Below are 24,729 nucleotides of genomic sequence, written 5' to 3'. Positions count from 1 at the left end.
TTAAAAATAAAATGTCTAGAAATGAATAAGGTAATTTGTTAATGGTGATAAATTCTGGGGGTAAAGAAAATGGGTATTTGCCGTATTATTTTCTATACTTTTCAATGTTAAAACATTTCTCAATAGGAGAAATTATAAGATAAAATAAATATTTTCCTAAGCACTTACAAGGAAATATTGCAACTGCACTCATTGTTGTCAAGGATAAAATGTCATCAACACAAACTTAACAGATACAAATCACTAAGACTATCTTTCAGCTAAATAATGGTCTTAAACCATTCGAATTACAAAATTAGCCAATGGCTAGGTCACTTGCTTTATCCTCTTATTCCCAACTGGACTTGTTTTACCTAATGTCAAATGGTAATTCATGCATAAAAGAGATCCAAAAGAAATTGCAGACACTTAGCACCAATGTCAGAAAAGAATTAGAACATGCTAGAAGCATCCAGTATATACCACACAGAGATATGATGGCTTCCATAGAAATATGATGTTTCCAATTATGTAAGGAAACAAGTTAATAGATTTCAGGGTACCTGTACAGTGGGCTTTGTCCAAGTAGTGGTTCTGGAATTGTGATCTACATAATACAGCCTTCCTCTTTCATCTTGTTTTTCTTCCCAACCTGGTGGTAATCCAGATGAAGTAGGCAAAAGCTAAGGGAAGAAAAATGGCAGAATTAAATATTACTAAGAAAAATTCTTTTAAAGAGACCATATTCCTTTGTTACTGTTACCACTCTTTAAAATGAAACACATTTTTAATCATATTTTGAAGTGTATAAAATAAAGTATGTAGCAGTTCACTTAAACAAAGCAGTAGACAATAATTCTGAGGGTGATAACACTTAAGAAAACATGCCAGTAGAAAATCTGGTCCAAGATGGACGCTGCATTCACCTCCTCTCATGACCACTTCAAAACTGCAACTAAATTATTGAACAATCAACCACTTACCAATACCAATAATCACTTTAAATTTAAATTGATTAAATGCTCCAAAAGAAAAAGACACATAGTAGCTGAATGACTAAGAAAAAAAAGACCTATATATGAGACCTATCTGGAAAAAGTTTAGCCATTGTTAATATACTGAGAACGGTTTGCACAACGTCGATGTAACCTGGCAGCCAAGAAGAGTGGACTGGAATGTGCATGCATGAACAATGATGACTTCACTGTACTAGTCAGTGGGGGTGGTAGACGCCATTGAGTGAGCATGTGTGCTGCGTGGCTGTCCCATTCAAAATGACTGAATGAGTACAGCAATGGATCTGCATCAGATTTTGTGTTATGCTTGAACATTCCTCCACAGAAACTATTCGGATGATTTAGAAGGCTGCAGCTATGGCAAATGGTGACAGGCAGCTTTATCATGACAATGTGCCCACTCATGCATCATGTGTCATGCAGAATTTTTGGAGAAGCATGAAATCACCCAGGTGACTCAGCCCCCTAACAGTCCAGATTTGGTGCCCTGCATCTTCTGGCTTTTCCCAAAACTAAAATCACCTTTGAAAGGGAAGAGATTTTAGACCATGGATGAGATTCAAGAAAATACGATGAAGCAGCTGAAGGTGACTGGGAGAGCTGTGTAAGGTCCCCAGGTGCCTACTTTGAAGGGGACTGAGGCATCATTGTCCTATGTACAATGTTTCTTGTATCTGGTATCTTCTTCAATAAATGTTCATTTGGCATAGCACATGGCTGGATACTTTCCGGACAGACCTCATATATGCTGTCTACAAGAGATTCACTTCAGATAGAATGACACACACACAGACTGAATATAAAGGCATGTAAAAAGATATTTCATGCAAATGGAAACAAGAAAAGTTGGGGCAACAATACTTACGTCGGGTAAAATAGAATTTAAACAAAGGCCATATTAAGAGACAAAGGAGGACATTACATAATGATAAAGGGACTGATACAACAAGAGAATATAACCCTTGTAAACATTTATGCGCCCAACATAGGAGCACCTACATATATAAAACAAATACTGATGGACATAAAGAGAGAAATCGACAGTAAGACGATCATAGTTGGTGACTTAACACGCCATTGACATCAATGGGTAGATCTTCCAGAGAGAAGATCAACAAGAACGCTGTGGCCTTAAATGGAGTTGATTGATATTTAAGAACATTTCACCCCAAAGCAATAGAATATACATTCTTTTCAAGCGCACATAGAATATTTTCGAGGATAGATCACATGTTAAGAAAAAGAAATCTCAAATTTAAGAAGACTGAAATCATATAAAGCACCTTCTCTGACCATAATGGTATGAAACTAGAAATTAATCACAACAAAAAAACCGAAAAGCACACAAAGACATGGAAGCTAAATAAAATGTTACTAAACAACGAATGGGTTAACAATAAGATCGAGGAAGAAATCAAAAGATACCTTGAAACAAATGACAATGAGAACAAAACAACCCAAAACCTATGGGACACAGTGAAAGCAGTGCTAAGAGGGAAATGAAAAGCATTACAGGCCTATCTACCTGAAGAAACAAGAAAAACCTCAATTAAACAATCTCACTTTACACTTAAAGGAACTAGGAAAACAAAGGAAGCCCAAAGTAAGTAGAAGAAAGGAAATCATAAATATCAATGCAGAAATAAACAAAATAGAGTGTAAAAAGCAATACAAAATATCAATGAAACCAAGAGCTGGTTCTTTGAAAAGATTAACAATATTGACAAACCTTAAACCATGTTCATCAAGAAAAAAAGAGAGAAGACCAAATAAATAAAATCACAAATGAAAGAGGAGAAGTAACAACTGACACCAAAGAAATACAAAGGAGTGTAAGAAAACACTAGGAACAACTATATGCCAATAAATCAGACAATCTGAATGAAATGGAGAAATTCCTAGAAATATAAAAATCTTTCAAAACTAAATTAGGAAGAATCAGAAAATGTGAATAGACTGATTACAACAAATGAAACTGAAGCAATACTCAATAAACTCCCAACAAATAAAAGTTCTGGTCTGGATGACTTCACCAAACATTTGAAGAAGAATTAGCGCCTATCCTTCTTAAAGTGTTCCAAAAAATTCAAGAGAAAGGAAGACTTCCAACCTTATTTGAAAAGTCCAGCATTATCCTAATTCTAAAACCAGATAAAGAAACTACAAAGAAAGGAAATTACAGACCAATATCCCCGATAAACATAGATGTTAAAATCCTCAATAAAATATTAGCAAACTGGATCCACCAATACATTAAAAAGATCAAACACCTTGATCAAGTGGGATTTATTCCAGGGACACAAGGTTGATACAATATCCACGAATCAATAAATGTGATACATCACATAAACAAATGAAGGATAAGGCCACTTGGTTATAACAATAGATGCATTAAAAGCGCAATAAAATCCAGCACCCATTTATGATAAAATCTCTCAGCAAAGTGGAAAAGGAACATACTTCAATGTAATAAAGGCCATATATGACAAATTCAGAGCTAACATCATACTCAATGGGCAAAAACTACAAGTGTTCCTCTTAAGATCATGAACAAGACGGATGTCTGCTTTCGCCTCTCTTATTCTAGTACTGGAAGTCCAAGCCACAGCAATCAGACAAAAAGAAGAAATAAAAGGCATCCAAATTGGAAAGAAAGAAGTAAAACTGTCACTATTTGCAGATGACATGATACTGTACAGAGAGAACTCTATTGACTCCACCAAAAAACTATTAGAACTGATCAATGAATTCAGTAAAGTAGCAGGATACAAAATAAATACCAGAAATTGGTTGCATTTTTACATATCAATAGTGAATAATCAGAAAGGAAACTAAGCAATAATCCTATATACTATAGCACCAAAAAGTAAAATAAAATACCTAGGAATAAATTTAACTGAGGATGTTAAAGACTTATTATCAGAAAATGATGAGACATTGAAGAAAGAAATTGAAAAAGATACAAATAAGTGGAAGCATATATCATATTCCTGGATAGGAAGAATTAAAATCCTTAACATGCCCATGCTACCCAAAACAATCTATAGATTTACCTCAATTCTTGTTAAAATACCAATGGTATATCTCACATAACTAGAACAAATGTTCTAAAAACTTATATGGTGCCACAAAAGATTCCAAGTAGCCTCAGAAATATTGAAAAAGAACAAACTTGGAGATATCATGTTATCTGATAACAAACTATACTGCAAGTCCCTCATAATCAAAACAGCATGGTATTGGCTTAAAAACAGGCATATAGATCAATAGAATAGAATAGAAAACCCAGAAATAAGCCTACACCTTTATGGACAATTGATGTTTGACAAAGGAGGCAAGAACATACAATGGGGTAAAGACAGTCTATTCAATAAATGGTTCTGGGAAAATTGGACAGACACATGCAAGAATGAAACTAGATCACCTCCTTACGCCATACACAAAAATAAACTCAAAATAGATTAAAGACTTAAATGTCTCGAAAACACAAAAATCCTAAAAGAAAACATAGGCAGCACTGACTAGTATGGTTCAGTTGGTTGGGTGTCATCCCACAAAATGGAAGGTCACTGGTTCAATTCCAGGTCAGGACATATGCCTGGGTTGTTGGCTCAGTCCCTGGCTGGGGCACATACAAGAGGCAACAGATCGATGTTTCTCTCCTTCTCTCTCTCCCTCCCTTCCCCTCTCTCTAAAAATAAATAAATAAAAGCTTAGAAAAAGAGAAAACATAGGCTGTAAAATCCCTAACATTTGTCATAGCAATAATTTTTCTGATATATCTCCTTGGGCGAGGGAAACAAAAGAAAAAATAAACAAATGGGGCTACTTCAAACTAAAACGTTTTTGAACAGCAAAGAAACCATCAATGAAATGAAAAGGCAGCCTACTGAATGGGAGAAGATTTAGACTAATGATACATCTTATAAAGGGTTATTATCCAAAATGTATAAAGAAGTCATACAGCTCAAGATCTCCCCCACAAAAAACAATACAATAAAAAACTGGTCAGAACCCTGGCTGTATTAAGTGCTGGCCTGAAAACCAAAGGGTTGCTGGTTCGATTTCCATTTAGGGCACATGCCTGGGTTGCAGACCAGGTCCGCAGTAAGGGACGGGTGAAAGGCAACCACACATTGATGTTTCTCTCCCTCTCTTTCTTTCTCCCTTCCCCTCTCTCTAAAACTAAATAACTAAAATCCAGGAAAAAAAAAATTGATCAGAGCACCTGAAAAGACACTTCTCCAAATAAGACATACAGATGACCAACAGACATATGGAAAGATTCTCAATGTCACTAATCATCAGAGAAATGCAAATTAAAACCACAATGAGATGTCATCTTACATGGGCCAGAACGGCTATCATCAATAAATCAACAAATGAGCATTGGCGAGGATACGCAGAAAAAGAACTCTGTTGGTGGAAATGCAAACTGCTGCAGCCGCTCTGGAAAAGAGTATGGAGTTTCCTCAAAAAAATTACAGATAAAAATACCATATGACCTAGCAACTCTACTTATGAGTATATATATCCAAAGAAACCCTAAGCACTAATTCAAAAAGAAACTCCTATGTTCATTGCAGCATATTTACAATAGCCAAGATATGGAAGCAACCCAAGAACCATCAATAGACAATTAGACAAAGCAAGGTGGTACATACATACAGTGAAATATTACTGGGCCATAAAAAAGAATGAAATCTTAACATTTGCAACTAGCTAAGTGAAATAAGCTAGACAGAGAAAGACAAATTTCCTATGATTTCACTTATATGTGGAATCTAAAGAACAAAATAAATGAACAAATAAAATAGAAAAAGACTCATAGATACACAAAACAAACTGCCAGAGAGGAGGGGATTTGGGGGACTGGTGAAAAAGGTGAAGGGATTAAGAAGTACAAACTGGTAGTTATAAAATAGTCATGGAATGTAAAGTACAGCATAGAGAATATAGTCAATATTATACTGTAATGACAAAGTATAGTGCCAAGTCGGTACTTGAAATACTGGGGGAATCACTTTGTAAATTATATGACTGTTTATATCCTTTATATCCACTATCCTTTATATCTGAATCGAATATGAAATAATACTGAAGGTCAACTGTAATTGAAAAATAAAATTTGAAAAAGTTAATTGGAATGGCTATATTAGTATTAAATTAGATTTGAGTAAAGAAAATTACCAAAGGTACAGAGGGCTCTTTTATAGTGATAAAGGGTCATGTCATCAGAAAGACATAACAATCCTAAGTGTATATGCACCTAATAACAGAGCTTCAAAATACATAAATCAAAAAGCTCATGAAATTGCAAGGAGAAATATAAAAATCCATGGGTATAGTAAAAACTTTCAAAAACCCTTTTATTGTGGTTGGTAGAACAAGTGAACAGAAAATCAGTAAGCATGTAGAAAAGTTGAAAACATAACTTATCTACCTGACCAATTGACCCAAATGAATCATAAAACAAATTAATATATTTAAAAGGATATAAACCATACAAAGTATGTTCTGCGCTAAAATGGAATTAAGTTGGGAATAAATAACAGAAAGATGTCTAGACAGTCTTTTGAAATATTTGAAAACCAAATACCATACACTAAATAGCCCATGTATAAAAGAAGAAATTAAGAGGGAAATTAGAAAGTACTTTGAATTGAATAAAAATAAAAAGACATTAGAATTCGCCCTGGCTGGTGTGGCTCAGTGGATTGCATGCTGGCCTGTGAACCAAAGAATCACTGGTTCAATTCCCTGTCAGGTCACATGCCTGGGTTCCAGGTCAGGTCCCCGTAGGGGGCACATGAGAGACAACCACACATTGATGTTTCTTGCTTCTTTCTCCCTCCCTTCCCCTCTCTAAAAATAAATAAATAAATATCTTAAAAATATTAAAAAAAAAAACATTAGAAGTTAAAAAAAAAGAAAAGAATTCATGGGATGTCACTAAAGCAGTCCTTAGAGGGAAACTTACAGCACTAAATGCCTGTAAAAAATAAAGAACAGTCTCACACAATGACTTCAGCTTTGGCTTTAAGAAACAAGAAGGGGGAGAGCAAATTAAATGCAGATTAAGCATAAAAAAGAAAATAAGATCAGAGTAAGAACAATAAAATAGAAAAATAACAGAAAAAATGAAACCAATCTGGTTTTGTTTTTGTTTTTTTGTTGTTTTTTTTTTTTTTTGCAATCAATACAATCATTTCTCTTCTGGCCAGATTGATCAGGAAAAAATGACAGGAGAAAAAACAATAACAAATATAACAAATGAGAGAAGTGACTTCACATGAATTGCTACAGATGTTAAAAGCCAACAAAGCCATCACATGAAAAAACACTACAGACTAATAAGGATAGGAGGATTAGAGAGATATTGCTAAACACAATTTTAGCTAATAAAATCTATTTTCCTCAAAAAAACATGACAGTAATAATGTATTAAGTGCTTCAACATAGATCATGTCATTAACCTCAACATAACTCTTATTGAGATAATTTGTATTATTGGCCCAACTGAAGTAACTCCTTGACAGGTACATTGGTACTATGGAGCTGAGATTTGAACCCAGGTAGTCTGACTACAGATATTATCACTTACATGTGCCAAGTCAAAGTTACTCCTGCCTTCTTTCTGTAAGAGCTGGGGACATGCTGTTTATTATTGTTCATAATAATAAACAAAGAGGTCTGGTTATTTCCAGGTTTACTTAACATAATCCAGGTCTGGCCTTCCTTTTGTCTTTAGAACCAACTAGAGTCTTCAAGGCTTGGCCTACTTCGCTGATGTGTCTTATACATAAAAACTATCACCACTAGTCCGTTCACTAGATATGTGGTCCCCTAGATACATTGCTGACATTTATGATGAGGTGTTAGTCTATAAAGAAATGGAATTCAAAGTTGCTCAGCTTTACAAATGTCCAACAGCTGGTGAGTAGATAAATGAAGTGTGGTACATATTATCTACACATAGGAATATCAAGAACTACTGAGGCATGCAACAACATGGATAAATCTCAAACGTGTCATATTAAATGAAAGAGGCCAGACACGAAAGACTATATATTATATGATTCCACTTGTATGAAATTTCTAGAAAAGGCAAAACTGTAGCAACAAAAAACAGGTGCATGGTTACCTGCGGCTGAAAGTAGGTGTTGAAATTGAGGGAGCTATTTTGGAGTGATGGAAAGATTCTTAACCTTGATTGTGGTGATGTTTGCACAACTGTATACATTTAGTAAAACTCATTTATTTGTACTTAAAAATGGGTATACTTTATGATATATAAATTATGATATGTATTATACCCCAAGAAAGCTGTTAAAAAGAAAACACCCTCATCAATGTATGGAGACAAAAAAGGCAGGGGAATAGCTGTTCCAGTACATAAAACAGAAATCATCTCTAGATTCCACTGCTTATGTGGTACACTTAAAATTGTTTCTTGAATGAATGCCTGTCAGTCAGGCATTCAACATTTTCATGGTCTGGAGGACGTAACAAAGGACAGTGGGAAATATACTATGACCTTCTCCCTAAGCAGGCTCCAGTCTAGTGCAGGAGGCCAGACAAGTGGCAACACGTGAGAATAGGGCTGGTGAGGGCAGCCTTTTGGTGGCATCTGCCTCTTGCTGATGGTCAATACTGACAGGGCCAATTGCACAGGCAGGTGCTGCCCTCCTTCCTCAGCACAGGATCTGTCTCTCTCTCAGTGCAGGGCACCTTTTTAGACCAATGAGTCACTCTTGGGTTGAGGAATTTTGAGCCTCTGCATTCCTTTGCTGGAACGTCCATAAAAGTGAAAACAATCCCATTTTTCAAAATTAATATATAGACTGCCATTCAAAATCACACATGGTTGGTGGAAAAAAAGTGAGGAGGCCATTCCAAGTGGGGAAATGGAATGCATGCAGACCTGGACAAGGGGGAGAAGTTAGGACATGAGAACAGCCTGTCTGGGAGAATGAGCACAGACAGGAAGGACGGCAGCAGGAGGCGTCTGTGGGCGAATGAAGAGAAGGGTAGGCCAAAGGGGCAGGGAGCCTGCGAGTTTACACTTGGTTTTTAAAAAAAAAAAAGTGGGGCCCATGCCCTGGCCAGGTGGTTCGGTTGGTTGGAGTGTCATTCTGTACACCAGAAGGTTGTGGGTTCAATTCCTGGTCAGGGCACATACCTAGGTGCTTGTTTGGTCCCTGGTGGGGGTGCATATGAGGCAACTGACTGATGTTTCCTTCTCATGTCAATGTTTCTCTCCCCTTCCTCCCAAATCAATACACATGTCCTCTGGTAGGGATAATAAATAAAAATGAAAATAAAATAAAAAGGAATGGAATGGAATGAAATGAAATAAAATAAAGTAAAATAAAATAAAATAAAATAATAAAATAAAATAAAAAAACAAGCAGGGCCCAGTAAGGGGCAGGTAAACTCAGAGTAATGAGAGCTGTGTCAGGAAGAGGATGGAGGCTGGGAGAGCAAAAGAGAGTCAACCGTCCAGGCATAGAGTTGTTAAGGTTGTACTCAGCTGTAAAAAAGAAGAAAGTTTTACCCTTTGTGACAGTACAGATGGTCCTGGAGAACATGAAGCTAAGTGAAATAAGCCAGGCAGAGAAAGACAAATACCATATGATTTCACTCATAAGTGGAATCTAATGAACAAACTGCACTAACAAGCAAGATAGAGCCAGAGTCATAGATAGAGAGCAGGATGAGAGCTAAGAAGGTGGGAAGGGTAGGGGGTGAAAGGAATGAGCAAAAAGGAATAAGGACTCATGGACATGGACAACAGTGTGTTGTCCAACAGACTGTTGTAGGGAGGGTTATGTAAGGGACTGAAAAAAAAAATAAAAATAATTATGCCAAAAAAAAAAAAAAAAGGTTGAAGTCTTGGCCAACTGATGGATGTGAGAATGAAAAGGGAGGGGGGCGGTCCTAATAAACTCCAGCCGGGCTGAGTGCACACGTGACTGAGTGACTGAACCCTGACGTGACACTTCATGTGCGGGGCAGAAATGGCTGCTATATGCCACAGGCTGTGTATAGAGTCAAGGCTGCTGGACACTGTAATCCTGAATTGCATGCTCCCTGCAGCAGACAACCTCCAGCCAGGACAGCCCTTCAACTGAGAGGCTCGGATATCACCCACAGTCGCCAACGCTCAGAGATGGGCTTTCTTACTATGGGGGAGACAGTTCAATTGGTTTTGTTTTTTAAAAAACTACCTACTCAATTTCCCCTCCCCTGCACCTCATATCCCACAGCCTAGATCCTGTGCTGGATCACTACTCTGCTAGGCAGTCAAAGGTAATACTCATTGTTAAAAATAAAAAAAAAAATTGCTGAGTTTTATATTTTTATTGATGATTGAGGGGAAAAAGTAAAACTCACCACAGGAAGTGTAGGCTGTTCCTCAAAAGTATAGGCTTGTAAGCTGCCTCTTCTGCTGGAATGATTCTTATCAAAAAAGAACGATAATATTGTTAGGTCTTGGATTTGTCTCTGAGAAGCAGATAACATAGTGGGGGTTGGTATGAGGTAGCAGAAGAAAGGATGCTGGTGAGGAAGCAACCATAGAGACTAAGTAAAAGCACTCAGTGCTTTCAGCACCAGCACATGCATATGCTGATGCCTCCCAGCTTCCAGATCATTCTAGACTGCCTCCTGCATACCCCAATTCTAGGCTGCCTCCTAGACAGCCTAGACATCTCTCAAATGTTTAATAGATACCCCCTCGATGTGCCCCACGCTGGATTTGGTTTTTCCCTGTTCACACCGACTTGAACCTTGTCCAGGAGCTGCCCAAGTCAGGTGTCAGTCAGACACTGAACTTCTCCTTCTATGTCCCTTCCAGCCAGTTCAGTCACCAGATCCCATTCATTCTATTTCTTTATTGGCTCTCAAATATATTCCCTTTCCATTTTAGTTCAAATTTGTTGTTTTACAGTTTTAAGTTTTCATCATTTGTCACCTTGATGATTACTGCAGCAACATCCTAATAGATTTCCTGGGTCCAAGTCTGATTTCTTTGAATTTACTCTCATACCGCATGTTGCAGCCAGAGAATGTTCTATAGTGTGAGCCAGTCACATCATTCTCAGAGCCCTTCAGTGACTTCATACCATCACTGGCATGAAATCTACGGCCCAGAATACAATGCTTAGTGAGCTTCCTGATCTGGTTCATCCTGATGGCTCCCACACATCTCGCCCATGACCTAACCTCTGGATGTTTCAGATTCCTTGTTTCCCAAAAATCTTATATACTCTCTATCCTTGTATTTTTATACACATGCTGTTGTCCCTATCTAAAACATTTCAGTTTTAGATAGCGACATCAAAATTTACAATACACGTATCAATTAACTCAAAATATCCATTGTAGTATTGTTAAGAATAATAAAGAACTAGAGACAATCTAATGTCCCTCAGTAGGAGATGGTGCAATATCTTAAGGTTTATTTGCACACTGAAATATGCTAGAGTTTGATGATTTCTTTTTGTTAATGGTTTTTAAAAGGAGTAACTCTATATTTACTGAAATGGTCCAATGGCTATGATATAGCAAGCGAAAGAAGTGAGTTACAAAAAAGGTGTGTATGAGATGATCTCGTTAAAAAAATTACAAAGAAATCTATGTGTGCTCATATATGTTTATAAATATATAAAAAATGTTCAGGAAAGCCCTGGCTGGTGTTGCTCCATGAATCGAGTGCCAGCCTGTGAACTGAAAGGTCACCGACTTTATTTCCTGTCAGGGCACAGGTCTGGGTTGCAGGCCAGGTCCCTAGCTGGGGAGCGTGGGAGAAGAAACCAACAGATGCTTCTTTCACACATTGATGTTTGTCCCTTTCTCTCTCCCTTCATCTCTTTCTGAAAATAAATAAATAAAGTCTTTAAAAAAAAAGAAAATGTTCAGGACAATATATGCCAAACCATCAACAGCAATTAAGGAAGCATGTGTTAAAGGTAAGATGGAAGATTTAATTTTTATTTTATACATCTCAATACGGTTTTGTTAACCATGGCCATACAACCTTTTTAAAAGAATAAATTATGTTTTTGAATAAGTAATACATGCATACACTATGAAATTCAAAAGGAACCAAAGATATCTGTTCTGCACCCTGTTCTTCTCTTCAGAGATCAGCTATGTTACCAGTTTCCTGTTTAGTCTTCAAGAAACCTCATACACATATTTATTCAGTATCATTTAAATAATTTACAAAACATAAACAGGACATCAAACACACTGTTCTATACCTTGCTGGTTTTCACCAACATCTCTTAGGGGCTGTTCCATACAACATATAGATTCAAAGCCACCTTATTCTTTTCAATGGCTGCAGAGTATTTCATTGTATAGGTGCCATGTATTACTTTTAAAATTAAAATAACAAGAGAAAAGGGAATAGAATCTTATATGATTTATCATTAATAAGTCAATATAACTTAGCCCTCCCTGGTGTGGCTCAGCTGGTTGGAGCATAAGCCTGTAAACTAACAGGATGCAGGTCCGATTCCTAGTCAGGACATGTGAGTTCGGTCCCTAGTCAGAGCGTGTATGAGGGGTAACTAAACCATGTTTCTCTCTCACATTGATGTTTCTTTCCCTGTCTCTCTCCCTCCCTTTCCCTCTCTCCCCTTCTCTTTTCCTCTCTTTAAAATCAGTAAGCATGTCCTTGGGTGAGGATTGAAAAAAAGTACTGGTAATTTTAAAAAATCAATATAGCTTATTCTTTAAGTCTATGACTGATCTTTCCCACTCCTCTGACAAAAAAATAAAAAATAAAAATAAATGAATGGAAGATAGAATAGACAGCTGGAAAAAGAGGAGAGCAAGGGAACAGGTGGGCAGATCTGCTCTTGGATAGTCATAAAAGTATTCACAGACCATTGGTTACATTGAAGCTTCTTGAAGAACTTGCTGAAGCAGATGCAAACTTCTGTTAAGGCCAAGAAAGTAAATATCTTTTGTCTCTATTATAACTACTCAACTCTGTTGATGTAGAGTGAAAGCAACCACAGGCAATACTTAAACATATGGGTATGGCTATAGTCCAATGATACTGTAGCATATTGTGCCTGAATATTGTCAGCCCTCAATAAATATTTACTAATTGAATGAAAAGCAGGGGAATTTCAACTAAAAATGACCCTAGCATCTTCAGAGAATAATCTTTGTCTTTTACTGAAAGATCTCTCTTGAAAATATAGATTAGAGAGTTAGCCATAAAGGTCACATTATGGCCATGTATATTGGGATACTTGCTTCTGGACCCTACAGACAGCAATTTTTATAGCAGTTACTGGAGTGAGATGTCATCTGTCCCCTTGTTGAGACAAAGTGCATCAGCTCTTATTCACATATGTGTGCTGGTAACATCTGTGGAATAATTAAGGAGGAGAAAAAGCAGCCCCTAACATCCAGGATCTGGCCTGGCACTCATCGGTAGGATACGGACAAAATCAAGACTGCTTTGTAATCATGACTGAACAGAGATAAAATGTGAACATTTACCAAGCCAAAAATGCCAAATATCTCCCTATTCTGACAAAGGTGAGTTACTGCTGCTTCTTTACTAATTATTGCTGTAGCCTTGATATTGATAAGATTTGAAATACCCTATTCCAGAATTACCCCGACTACGAGGACACAAGCCAAGTCTTGCTTTCTTACACCCTCCCCTAAACTGCTTAATATGAGCCCAAATCCATTATGTCTTTACAACTATACTCTTACCAAGACACTGATGGTGTGTGCTCTCCCTTGCTGAAATGAATAATAAACCCAGCTTGTTCAATTACAGGCGTGTTTATGGTGATCTTTGGCTGAAGCGCATCAACATAATGGACATTTGGGCTCCAGTGACCGTTTAGATTATCCAGGACTCTGCTCCATACCATTAGTGGGGATATTTGAAAAATGATCATGCTGTAAAGTCGCAAAGTCCCTCATATATGCCATTTAAGACAAATTTTTCTCATTACAAGAAACAAGTTTTGTAAATATTTGAGGTGATGGACATTAACTAAACTTACTGTGGGGATCATTTTGCAATATATACATATATCTAATCATTATGCTATATGTGTTAAACTAACATAATGTTATATGGCAATTATATCTCAATAAACTGAGAAAAAACAAAATTTTATGTACAAGTTTGATATTGAATGGACTAATATATATATGCTATAAAATCCTGAAGCTACAACAAAATCTAAGAGCATCTTACTGAGCTGGATACTGGCTGGCCAGTGGCTGAATTTCCAGACATAGCAAGTAAGGCATTCAGTTCTTCTGCCAGCTGAGTCTGAACATCCAAGTTACTCGATGGTGGAGGTGATGAGAAGACCTGATTGCTATACATGATGCCTTCATCTTCTCTTATAATTTCCCAGTTCTAAAATGAACAGAATAAGCTTAAGCCACACATACTTCAATCTATTGATATAGCCTGTGTTTATGTAAGAAAAAAATGGAAATTATTTTTACCTCGGAAGACTCTCGGTTGTCTACACTTTCTGTTTCCTCGGATATCTGCCGCCTGGTGGTGAATGCACGTTGTGCTTGCAGTTGAATGTTACCATCCTCAGCATCTGTTAGGTTGTCCCTGTATTAAAAATATGAAAGCTATCGCCCATGTCTGAAGAGAGTTAAAATGATAGTCACATATTCTGTGATCATTTAAAAATTACTTATATTAGATCAGAATTTATTGTTTTTGGTCAAAAGCTATCTCAACATGCGTAGATTAAGTTGTGAGCACACTGGTACCTTATGGAGTTAAAATTTCTGTGGAAGTGTGTATATAGTATGTCTGACTTTGATATTTTAGTCCATCACTGTGCCTGGGATAGTGGCTGAAAATTTGTTGAATGAATTATCTGAATTTCACTAATAATTTTATTATATTACTTTGTCACGTTATTGCAAGAGTAAAACCTGAAGTAGCTCTAGAAAGTTCATAAAAGAGAAGTTAAAAGAGTTGCATGTACATCTTCTTGAATCAGATAGTAACATTTTCTAAACTGATCTTAAGGCAGGGGTAGAGTTCCCCATGCATAAATGTAGAGGGGGAAATGAAAGACACTGTAATTAAAAAGTTAATACATTAGCTCTTCCTGAAACTGATCAGAGGTGACTTCTGAAAATGGTGTGCTATTATTCACTTGACCCAGAAAACCCCACAAAATCATGCAAATCAAGAGGCTCAAATCTTCATGTTCACTTTAAGAACACTCACAAAACTGCGCAGGCCACCAAGGGGATGCATATTTGAGAACCACCAAGTATCTGAAAGATGTCACTTTAAAGAAGCAGTGTGTCCCGTTCCATTGACACAATGGTGGAGTTGGTAGGCAGGCGTCCCAGCAGGGCTGGACACAGGGTTGGTGACCGCAAAAAGAGTGCTGAGTTTTGCTGCACTTGTTTAAAAATGCAGAGTGGTGCTGACCTTAAGGGTTCAGATGCAGATTATCTGGTCATTGAGCACATCCAGGTGAACAACACTCCCAAGATGAGGAATAGAACTTACAGAAAACATGAGCAGATTTACCCACACATGAGCCCTCCCTGTCACACTGAGAAGATCCTTACTGACAAAGGGCAGACTGTTCCTAAACCAGAAGGGGAAGTTGCACAGGAGGAGAAGATATCCCAGAAGAAACTGAAGAAACAAAAGCTTATGGCCTGGGCATAAACTCAGCATAAAATAAATACTAACAAAAGTAAAAGTAGGAAAAAAAAAGTTACTACATTACAATTAACTTGGTTAATGGTCCTGGTCTGAGAAAAGGATATCGATAAAGGCACGTCTGGGTTTAGGGAAGGTATGCAGGTACCAGCTTGAGGGGTTGGCCTTTTTCTTGTACCTTTCCTAAATGACCCCAGTCATTTATTAGCTATTTGCTAATTATTATGCTAGCTATTTGCATTTATTATACCCAGACCATCAGATCAAGATTTTTTTTTACAAATATTTAATTTGTATTATGCTAGCTATTTGCATTTATTATACCCAGACCATCAGATCAAGATTTTTTTTTTACAAATATTTAATAACAAAGTTATTGTTAATTTATGTAATGTCCTATAAACCCAGTATAGTCAGAGGACCAGGTCTTACTGTGCTGTTGTTGGAGAAAAGATAATTTTGACAGATTTTCCACCCAAAATACTTAATTTGGGCTAGCTGAATATGATATCAACTATAGAGAAAGAAACGTGATTCTGCCCAAGTCAGGCTTGCCTTATTGCTGAATACACAATACGACAACTTTGCAGCGTTTTAGAGTGTCTTCAGTTTTGCATTCTGTATGTCGTTCTGCAGAGGTCAGCGCCTCTGTGCCGTGGGTCACTGATTTGCTTTGGGAGGATTTGAGCACAGAAAATACCTATGAAAGTGCTTGGGCTATCAGAGGTAAAATATGAAAGCCCAAAATTAGAAGGTTAATAGACAAACAAAAAATTTAAGTCTGTGTCAAAAAGTGGTAGACTAAAGAAAGACTTCAAAAAGTTATAAGAAATAAGAAGTGGAAAGATATTTGATAATGAATATGAATAAGGGGAGAATTTATTTACAAACATACAGGCTGGTGATAAAAGAAAAATGTCATGGAGGAAACGTAAATTAGAATGAAGGTCATTCTTGAAGGTCATTCTGTCCTTGATCTGTGTATGGTGAAAATTATGTATACATTGACCAGACTGGCAAATGGGTGTTTAACAAAAGACCCTTGTTATTGAATCCATTATATTTTACAAATAATTTATATTTTTTAAAATAGCGTACTACAGAACTTTAAATTTTATTATATTTTAGTAATAAACTACAACAAATCTCTAAGATTTTCTAAATTATTCTAAAGAGAAAAATGTACCTTTTGTGGCTACATAATATTAAAGACATACCAAATTGACAATTTATTAAAATAGAAGCAATTAGAAGAGTGGTATTCATGACTCAAATAATTTTGAATATTATCAAATTATTTTAAAAAACAAACAGCTAAGGTAGCAATTTTTAAGTCCTGGGCCATAAAAATCCTGATGCACTTACAGTTTATAGATCCCTATGCTATTATGAATCGGTTTAAGACATGACTTCAAAAAGAAACTTAGTGGTCAAAATGTATCCCAATTACATATGTGAAAGCCATCGGCACATACTGAAGAGTTGGTCTTTTCCACTGTGTTCTTCTAGATTCGTGGTTTACATAGTAGGTCCTTCCAAGAACATCCTGCCTCTCTTCCCATCCTGGAGGTAGAGGAGAAGGTTCTTGTTGCTGCTGCAAATGGCAAGCAGCATCTGGTTGGTCCAAAACAACCCAGCCAGGCTGAAAAACAGAATGTTAACAATTAAGTTTACGCTTGACTTTTTTACCCTTATAAATTATGCTAGAGGAAATTTAAAACGTAATTTAGCATATCTAGTTCCAGAAATTACACGAAGACAGAATAAGTACACTGTCAACTTTTAAGATCACAATGTGAATTTCCATGACAATGAAGACTTATTCTTAAAATGGTAACATTTAAATTTTGCTTGAAAATTTTTTAAATTTTCCAAAAATCTTTTTAAACATACCTAACAGAAAAAAAAAGGACAGAAAATACCAAACAAACAATAATGGAAAGCACTGAGAAACTGAGAAGCATAATTTAAACTAGGGTAGCCTTAGGCTGTTTTCTAAATTATAAGTAAATGAATGAAGGGCAGGGATCGTATTGGGCATTGTCTTCCCACAGAGAAAGTACCTTTTATAGGATGTAAATCAGTAGCTTTCCGAGACCAGAAAATAATATTATTAAATGAAGGTGCAAAATGTAGAGAAGTACAAGTGATTTAGAAATAATTGCTACAGTGAACTCTCTCGTGATTGAAAAGTTATAATGATTTTCCAGTCTGACTTTTCTCTTTCTCCTTTGGACCAAGGGAAAGCATTTCGGTCAAGTCAGAAAGCAGTCAAAGAAAGTTTTGTTTTGTTTGTTTTAAATGCCTGCAAGGCACTGGAAATTTCCTGAGAGGATCGAGGGGGTAAATATTATAAAGTCTTAAGCCAGGTAGTTAGAGTAAGGAATTAATGGGAAAGGGTAGCAAGAGTTAGTGACAGTCTTTGATACCATAAATGTAAAAACAGAAAAGGCAGCAGGTAAAAGGTTCACTAAATACTAGAATGGTTAGGAAAGCATAAATAAACTAGTGAAGAAAACGTACAAATTCCTGAATGAATAAAAAGACTTAGTATGATCTTGGCTAGGAAGACTCAATCACACACTGGTGTCAATTCTACCCAAGTTAATTTATAAAGTTGCCAAGATTCCAGTTAAACTACATTATGGATTTTTTAAAAATAATGAGGCACGGCAATTCTCAAGTTCAAATGGAAACACAAACACACAAGAAAAATTAGTAAAATTCTATGAACGAAGAGCAGCACATGGAGATTAGTTCTGCCAGATACAACATACTGAAAACCACAAGAATGAAAGCTGTGTGGCCCCGGAGCACGCACAAGAAGACAGCTCAACAGGATGGATTAGAAAGCCCAGGAAGAGACTCAAAATTGCAGGAATTTCGTATATGATGAAGACACTTTTCAAATGTGTGGGTAAATAGGCCTATTACCTAGAAAATTGGAAAAAATAATTTAGAGTGCTACCTCCTACCTTATACCAGGAAGTTACTGATTGTGCAATATTTAAATGTTAGAAAGTCAAATTAAAATGTATTAGAACACACCTGGAAGATTTTAAAAAATATAGTCTAAGAGTGGGAAAGCCATTGAGTATAATACCAAATCCAGAGCATAAAAGAGAAGATTGATAAATTTGATTACAAAACCCTCACATTTGTACATGGGAAAAACTACTAAGCTGAAGTTTAAAAATGACAAACTGGCCAACATTTGGTACTATGATAACAGACAAAAAATAATTTCCTTAATATATACAGAGTTTCTTTTCCCTAGGCACTGTGGACCCCACACTTAAGGACTGTTGTGGGTCCACCAGTTGATAGCTTAGAAGATGGAAGAGAATTCTTCTATGTTGAAAACAGGATCTGAAAATAAGGAGTCAGGAAGAAGAGCTGGGAAGGAAAGGAGTATTTTCTGGCAGCAGGGATTCCTACAAGGTTAATCTCTTACTGCGAGCTCTGGTGGGACTTACATATGGCCTGAGGGAGAACAGAAGGTGCGAGGTAGAGGGAGAGGAAGACGGAATTATCCTGGGAAAAGGGTGGTAGGTGGATGGGAAGTAGCACCGACTCCCTTTCCTTCTTACTCTTTGTTATGTTTTCCTTTTTACCTCTTCAATGGGAAACAATATCTCGTTAACTTTTAATTCCCAAACTCCATTCTGTTCCTTCCCTCTATCCTCTTACTTTTTCACTCCATCTATGTTTACCCTCCTTGTCTCTCTCTCCTTTCCTTTCCTTTAAATAATCATAGTATTGGATCTACATACCTGAAATTTAGTCTTGTATAAATTAAACCAAATTTAATTTCTCCAGTTTCAATTTCAAAAGCATGTGAGGTGGATTTTTGTATTGTACTCTCAAAAAAAGACTTAAGTATTTTTTTGTTGTTGAATTTGGTCATTATTTTTTGGCAAATTAATAACATTTATTAATGAAAGGGCCTTCACTACTGCTTTAAAGAACTGTAAAAATATTCACAGCTAGGAATATGGTACCAAGAAAATTTTAAACTCTTCTTAAAGATTTGTCTCTTAAAGGTCTGCTTATATAATTTCTGTTATCCAAGTAAATCCAAAGAGAGGAAAAAACTAATTAATTAAATTAAAAAAGAACCTTTTTTAAAAAGCCTGCTTCAAGTTTGAAAAAGTACAGTTGTACATTTTAACATTATTTAGAAAGACAGAGCTCTCATTTTTATATATCCCTCCCTATTAAACATGTATCAACTAATATTCTTCGCAGAATAATTTTCTAAGTATCAATGAATGTTACTTAATTACTAACTTCAAAGCTAAGATACAACTGCCCACAATTTAATGGAGTCAAAGGTCAGAAAGAAAGTGTTCAGAGCTACAACAAACACTACATGTTAATTTTGTAAAATATACCTAACCCTAAAGTTGCAAGGGGTACGAAAACCAAATGTTACATGATTATCTATATAGCCATACTATATCTTACTAAAGAATACCAACTGCCTTAGAGTAAGTCTCTTGTGAAGATTATAATTGTTTTCTTTAAGTAGTAGAATTGTGTATATTCAGTCACAAATTAGATGTCAAAAGCAAGACTTTTCTGGTCATTAGCTACACGGAATATAAATAAGCACAGATTCATGTGTTTGAATTCCTAGGGTCTTTCATAAATAAACTCCTACATGCTTACATCCACTGAAATTATAAGGTGCATTCTGAGGGAATTTCAACATTGAGACAGGAGACCACGAAGTGAAGTGAAGCGTCTCTGCCCGCAGAAACAGAACTGTGAATAAGGTGCCTGTGATACGGTGCGTGGGCAAAACTTGGAGCAGGTTACTAGATAATAAAGTGCTGTTAGCTTTTAAAAAGCTACTAAATAAAGAATTTTCTTTCTTTACAGCGGACAGCCTTCATTTCAAACAGTACTTTATAATGCAAAATATCCTCTGCACCAAAGTGCCAGAAACTTAGACCGAATAAATATCTTTAAAATTTTAAGTATAATAAATCAGAGAAAAACAAAAAAGATACAAAGATAAATTAAATAAGTGAATATAGACATAAGAACGGCTACCAAGTTCTTTGGGCACCAAACTAAGGGCTAATTATATTCTATGAGTCAAAGGACAAAGTTCTTTCCCTTATTTCAGATTCCCCCACAAAACAAAAATCTCATTTGTGTATATAAAAATTCCCAGAAAGTTCTGTTACAAAAGCACTGCTTATTCTCAAGCCTTCTCTCTCTTCTGAAGGTATGTGTGCTTGTGAGGTACAGCCCAGTCTTTGGGGAGGGCCCTCAGCTTCAGAGTTCTTCAGGATACCTAACCAGACCCCCAGGCAAAGAGGCATGGTGACAATGAACTGTGTGTTTTCAGTAAATGTCACTGAGTAAGATGCTATCTTTGATGATAATGTTCCTGCAATAGGAGCCTCAAGGGGCAGGTGTTCTTTGTCTTTTTTTTCAACTCCTGAATTTTTCTGCCAAAGAAACGAAGAAGCCCTCGATCTCAACTGGCACAACCTGGCTACTATGCAAATGAGAATCTGAGGTTCAGAGGAGTTCAGAGCTGGCTCGCAGCAGACCTTGCAAACAGGATTCCAGCATCCAAATCCCAATCCAATTCTATTCCAAAAACACAGTCTCAGCTTCTTCCTCATTCATCCCCGATACATGTAGTTTGGCCCAAATACTTGACTTGGACTTTCTCTTATCTTTTCATCCATGAAAATTGTTAAATTCTATTTGCCTCAAATAAATGTGGCTTTTTATTATATCACTCGAATTCTCTCCTTCCCTCTCTCTCACACTCTCCTTTCCGACGAGCTCCGTCTCCAACCATGACAGGAAAAGTAACAGGAATTACAGTTCATAAAAAGTTCCTCATTAGCAGAGTCACCTCAAAATTTCCATGTATTTAACTTACAAAGTGCTTTTACTTTGATGAAGAAGAACATGACATGGTTTAGAAAACCAAACAACTAGCAACAGTTAATGACTTAATTATAATAAATGCTCTCATTTATAAACATTGTAGTCTTTGTTCTCTAACCTTTAAGACTGCCATTAATAATGGCCATTCATTCCATAGAAATATCCGTAGAGAAAAGAAATGTTTAATAAATGCTTGGGTAAAATAAATAAAATATCCAGGTAAATAACTTTTATTGCATATTTTTAAAAATTTATTGATTTGAGAGAGAAAGTGAAGAAGTGGGGTGGGGGGGAGAGAGAGAGAGAGAGAGAGAGACAGACAGACAGACATTGATATGTTGTTCCACCTGTTTATGCACTCATTGGTTGATTCTTGTATGTGCCCTGACTGGAGATCAAACCTGCAACCTTGGTGTATCAGAATGATGCTCTAACCAACTGAGCTACCAGGTCAGGGCTTTCATTGCACATGTTAACTTCATTGTATAAAGTTACTTTTTCTTCACAGTATGCTAAAATAAGAAATTAGTTATTTCATGTTTAGTTTAACCAAATATTTATAAAATCTCACCTCTAATTCCTCAGCCTGTTCTGCGTTATCCTCTTCTGAGCCACTGGTTTTAGGTAAATAAGTCATTTTTAATCTCAGATAACCTTTAACTCTTGATTTGTGACTGTAGAAAAGAAAATAATTATTCATACAACTTTAACACTGGGATGAAAAGCATTCATTTACTAAGAATTTATTGAATACCCACTAGCTACTAGGGGAGACTTGAAGACAAGTTCCAGTGCAGAAAGTATCTTGGAAAAAGAATAAATAGTAGAGAAAAAGGAACATACATAAATAATTACTATGAGATAAATAAGATACTCAGGAAGTTTAAATAAAAGACTAGAGAGCATTTTAAAAAGAAGCTGGGTTTTGAGTTGGGACTTGAAGATTGAGGAGGATTTTGATCTGTGGCATTAATGGGAAAGGCATATGAGTGAAGAAAAGAGCAAAAAACAAGGAAATAGATGGGAAACTTAGGGTGCAACTGAAAAAATGGCAGTTGTTGAATTTGGCTGGATTACAGGGTACATAAAGGAGGTGGACATGGTGAGGTCCAGATGAAAAAAGGGAAGTCGAGATTTTATTTTTGCATGCTCTGTGAAGCCAGAGAATTTTGGGGATAAGGAAAGGCACCCTCAGAGATGTGCTTTCAAGATACTCATCTGGCCACATTGAATGAGATGACAGAAGAGTGAAGAGAAAAGCCTGATAACAATCTGGACCCTACTGCCTTTCTCTGACAGCTGTTCGAATCTGTCCTACACTAATTTACCTCATCTATTTTCATGTTGTATCACCTCTTTGAATAATGAGTTGTCTAAGCTAAAGGTTGCTACCAACTGTTTTAATATTTAAAATTTTAAACCTGTCTTTCTTAAGCTTCTAAATTGAGACTCATTGCCCTCATCAATTGTAACATCCTATTTACTTAAGAAATCTTTGCTTGTCTCACATTTCTATATAAATTTTTGGGTGATTTTTATAGATACCAACTATGTAGCTAATTAGTCTTTGTCTTTCTAAACAATAGTCCTCTTTTATTTTGTCTTCAAGAAATAAGCCTCCCCCTTGCCTCCCTTAAGCTTTTTAGTTGTCCTTCTGTGTATTGTTCTCATGGATTTGGAAAGTGGACATTTTCTAAGTGGTAAATAAAATCCCTGATGCTTATTTCCAACGCCACTAATGGTGGCCCGTCACCGTAATTAAGGGGTTGTGAACACTCTGACTTGTTGCTATAAAAGATAGATACAGAAAACTTGATCTGATAATGTTTTATAGAAGAGTTTCTCTACAATAGTTTGTTTCATGTCTTTCCATCTAGATAGTAAGTCTGCATGTTTGGACTTAATGGGGGTAAAAAAAATATCTAGGAATGTAGTACATTTTCTATCTGAATAAAGCTCTTTCTGCACTTGCAGTAATATCCAGTGCAGACAGAAGATGTAAATTGTTATAGTTTTTAAAGATAAGGATACTAGAAAGCATTTGGCAAATTGAAAAGCAGGCTACCAGGGCAATCACATAAGACAAGAAATATTTATTTTGTTATTCTTGGTATACAGATGTCACAACCACTGAAAATTAAAGAAAGAAAAGAGAGTAATATTCCAATGCTTCTATAGAAATTAAATATGTGACTTAGAGAAAGTAAATAGAGCACTGTGCCTTTTGTTTTAATATTTATATTACAAAGAGTAATTTTTAAAACTAATTTTAAATGAAAAAAATTGCTGAGCTCCCATAGTATGCTTTTCAAATGCATTTTCTAATTTTAAAAGCAAGACAGATACTGTTTTCACAGATGTTCTTCCTCTGCTTTACTCTGACCTTTTTGACAGTAAATCCACACACATGTCTTGACTGGATTTTACTTGACTAAATGGTACAGAAGATCAAAAGGAGTTTTATTTACAGCTTAAACTTTAGAATTTTGACAAAAATCAAGTAATTTAGTTTAGGAAAATGAAATTATGGGTTTTAAATTCCAGTCTTTACTCATGTTATTGTCTCTAAATATTTGAGTTTTATGAAATACCTTTTTTTATTAAAGTATGCAAATGTACTTAGGTTTTTCTGAAATTGGTTTTGTGCATGTCGAGCTGGATATGTTTTAGGTGAACTAACATTTGTGATATTTTTAAAACACATTATAACAAAATTACATATACTTTGTGATATAAATCAATATAAAATGACAAATTTTAGCCTTTTAGTCTGATAAGTATTAGGGAGACAAATCTTTCCCAAAGGGGTATGACCATTTTTTTTGTATTTTCAGAATTTTTTGTACTATGTATATATTACTTTGTAATCAGACATAACAATAAAGATTTTAAAAATAATAGAATATCTAGAAGTAGATTATTTACAAAGATTTAAACTTTGACTTTTCAAAGCAGCTACTATAAGGTATAATGAAGAAATTTTTTAAAAACTTAGTATGCTATTATTTTATATTTACTGACCTTCTTGGGTGAAGAACAAAATCCTTAAATGTATATGGTCTCTCCATTCTTGGATTTTCTGTCTAGAATAAAACAGTGGGTTTTCAAGATATA

General features: G+C 35.9%; 1 protein-coding gene across 3 annotated transcripts in view; it reads right to left on the bottom strand.

Moving 5' to 3' along the window:
• The window catches only part of NEDD4 (NEDD4 E3 ubiquitin protein ligase), a 124,186-nt gene that overhangs the window by 17,505 nt on the left and 81,952 nt on the right, over positions 1-24,729 (bottom strand). For 2 of the 3 annotated variants that reach the window (XM_054565386.1, XM_054565385.1), the window contains 7 exons: positions 24,637-24,698; positions 22,187-22,289; positions 17,175-17,341; positions 14,499-14,616; positions 14,239-14,406; positions 10,392-10,457; positions 543-662 (listed from right to left, as the gene is read on the bottom strand). In XM_054565386.1, the coding sequence (XP_054421361.1) occupies positions 543-662; positions 10,392-10,457; positions 14,239-14,406; positions 14,499-14,616; positions 17,175-17,341; positions 22,187-22,289; positions 24,637-24,698 (804 nt within the window). The other variant, XM_054565387.1, reaches the window with a different exon arrangement.

The sequence above is a fragment of the Pteronotus mesoamericanus genome, unplaced genomic scaffold (assembly GCF_021234165.1).
Source record: "Pteronotus mesoamericanus isolate MK-2021 breed Mesoamerican mustached bat unplaced genomic scaffold, CSHL_Meso_final contig_164, whole genome shotgun sequence".
In the NCBI taxonomy this organism is placed as follows: Eukaryota; Metazoa; Chordata; class Mammalia; order Chiroptera; family Mormoopidae; genus Pteronotus; species Pteronotus mesoamericanus.
This window is presented reverse-complemented; position numbering and strand designations above follow the sequence as displayed.